The sequence below is a fragment of the Pollachius pollachius genome (genome assembly GCF_949987615.1).
Source record: "Pollachius pollachius genome assembly, chromosome: 3".
Lineage (NCBI taxonomy): Eukaryota > Metazoa > Chordata > Actinopteri > Gadiformes > Gadidae > Pollachius > Pollachius pollachius.
The window spans coordinates 2392748-2395247 of NC_136936.1; the positions used below are offsets into that span (position 1 = coordinate 2392748).

General features: G+C 51.1%; 1 protein-coding gene across 1 annotated transcript in view; it reads left to right on the plus strand.

The window, feature by feature from the left end:
• The window catches only part of ppm1lb (protein phosphatase, Mg2+/Mn2+ dependent, 1Lb), a 16193-nt gene that overhangs the window by 7659 nt on the left and 6034 nt on the right, over positions 1-2500 (plus strand). The window contains 4 exon segments of the mRNA XM_079732465.1: positions 1761-1895; positions 1898-1945; positions 1947-1982; positions 1984-1999. Of these exon segments, the coding sequence (XP_079588591.1) occupies positions 1761-1895; positions 1898-1945; positions 1947-1982; positions 1984-1999 (235 nt within the window).

Below are 2500 nucleotides of genomic sequence, written 5' to 3' on the forward strand. Positions count from 1 at the left end.
AGTGTGTGTGTGTGTGTGCGTGTGAATGTGCGTGTTTGAATGTGTGTGTGTCTATGTGCGTGAATGTGCCTGGTGTGTGTGTGTGTGTGTGTGGAGGTGTGACATTTGTTTGTGAAGTTCTCCTCTGCAGGTATATCTGTGTGTTGCAATGCATTCACAAACCTCTCTATCGCGCACATCCAATTAAACACAGGGAACAAGACACAACACAATTATTGGTTTGGCTTTGGTTTCGCCGGTTGAATTCATTTGCACCAGATTGCCGTTGCTTCCCCGTTAACCCTCTGGACGGCATTTGGTTCAGGAAGAAGAGCAGGTTGGCTGGTAGCCTGAAGGTTGCTGGTTCGATCCCCGACTCGTCAGGGTGTCCCTGAGCAAGGCACCTTGACCTAACTGCTCAAAGAGCTGGCTGTCACCTTGCATGGTTGACTCCACTGTCGGTGTATGAATGGGTGAATGTGAGGCCATATTGTAAAATTGCTTTGAATGGTAGGCAGGCTCCGCCCGCCTACGCACTTCTGCTCAATTTCATTTACCTTCAGTACCAGGTCTGGATTTGCGGTATATTCGCAATATTATTTTTTGGCTGTCCAATCAGCGAACAGGGAGTGGCTTGAGAACAATGACGTTGAGGTCGTGCGCTAGTTTGAGTTGTAGTCAGAAGACGTTTGTCACGACCAAAGTTAAAAGTTAAAGTCAGCTCTCGTTGGCGGACATCTTCACGCCCGGGGTTTGGTTTGTTGACAGCCTGCACGCAACGTGATTCCCGGCAGGTGCCGGCGCATGACATACGTCACGGCCCAAACGTAGCGATTGGTTATGGCAGATCCAGAGTGGCACTGGGCAGATCCAATCGTTATAAACTCCGACAGACGCCCGCCTTCGAGTGAGTTAACGTTATCGGAGAGAGGCCAGACCCTCTGTACAAAGGACATGAAGTACGAGAGTCTGGTAGGACCATACTAACTGGTTAGTAGAGCACTGGTTGGACCAGGCTAACTGGTTAGTAGAGTCTGGTAGGACCAGCTAACTGGTTAGTAGAGTCTGGTAGGACCAGGCTAACTGGTTAATATAGTCTGGTTGGACAGGCTAACTGGTTAGTAGAGCTGGTTTGAACCAGGCTAACTGGTTAGTAGAGTCTGGTTGGACCACGCTGACTGGTTAGTATAGTCTGGTTGGACCAGGCTAACTGGTTAGTAGAGTCTGGTTGGACAGGCTGACTGGTTAGTATAGTCTGGTTGGACCAGGCTGACTGGTTAGTAGAGTCTGGTGGGACCAGGCTAACTGGTAAGTAGAGTCTGGTGGGACCAGGCTAACTGGTTAGTAGAGTCTGGTAGGACCAGGCTAACTGGTTTGTAGAGTCTGGTGGGACCAGGCTAACTGGTTATAGTCTGGTAGGACCAGGCTAACTGGTTAGTAGAGTCTGGTGGGACCAGGCTAACTGGTTAGTAGATCTGGTAGGAGTAGGCTAACTGGTTAAGTAGAGTCTGGTGGGACCAGGCTAACTGGTTAGTAGAGTCTGGTAGGACCAGGCTAACTGGTTAGTAGAGTCTGGTGGGACCAGGCTAACTGGTTAGTAGAGTCTGAGGGACCAGGCTAACTGGTTAATATAGTCTGGTGGGACCAGGCTAACTGGTTAGTAGAGTCTGGTGGGACCAGGCTAACTGGTTAGTAGAGTCTGGTGGGACCAGGCTAACTGGTTAGTAGAGGTCTGTGTTAATGATGTCCGTTCACCTGTGTTCTCCGTTCTCGGTCATCAGGCCGCCGCTGAATTCGCCAAAACCCACCTGCCCCAAGCCCTGCGGCAGCAGCTGCTGGCCTACGAGCGGGAGAAGGAGAAGGACAAGGACAAGGACAAGGAGGAGAAGGAGAAGGACAAGGACAAGGAGAAGGAGGGGAGGAGAGCGGCGCGTCGTACGCCTCCATCCTGGAGCAGCAGATCCTGGGCTCTGGACCGAGAGATGCTGGGCAGGCTGTCGGCCCTCCTACAACGAAGCAGGTGCTGATGTGGCCGTCGCCGGGGGCAACGTGTGTACAGGCATGCGTGTGTGTGTTTAAACATGTGCACGTAGACGCATGTGTGTGTGTTTGTGTGTGTGTGTGAACATGTGCCTGTGTGTGTGTACGTGCGGGCATGTGTGTGTGTGTGTGTGTGAACATGTTCACACACACGCATGCGTGTACATGCACAAATGTATGTGCGCATGTTTGCGTGCACGACCGAACAGATGTGTGTGTGTGTGTGTGTGACGTGTGTCCTTCTCCTAATTATTCGCGACACCACACTTGTGTTTCGAATGTGTTTATCTTTGATTGTATCTTACGTAACGCGTATGATGCAGGAGGAGTGACACCCCCCCCCATAATGATGCAAACTATCATTTTCTGCTCTGGTGAGTCACCTGTTGCTGAGGACGGCCGGCGACAGCCCAAGGCCGGGATTCTTCAGCTGTTTAAATACAGGGTGATCTTTATGGAGCTGGGAGTAATTATCTCTAGA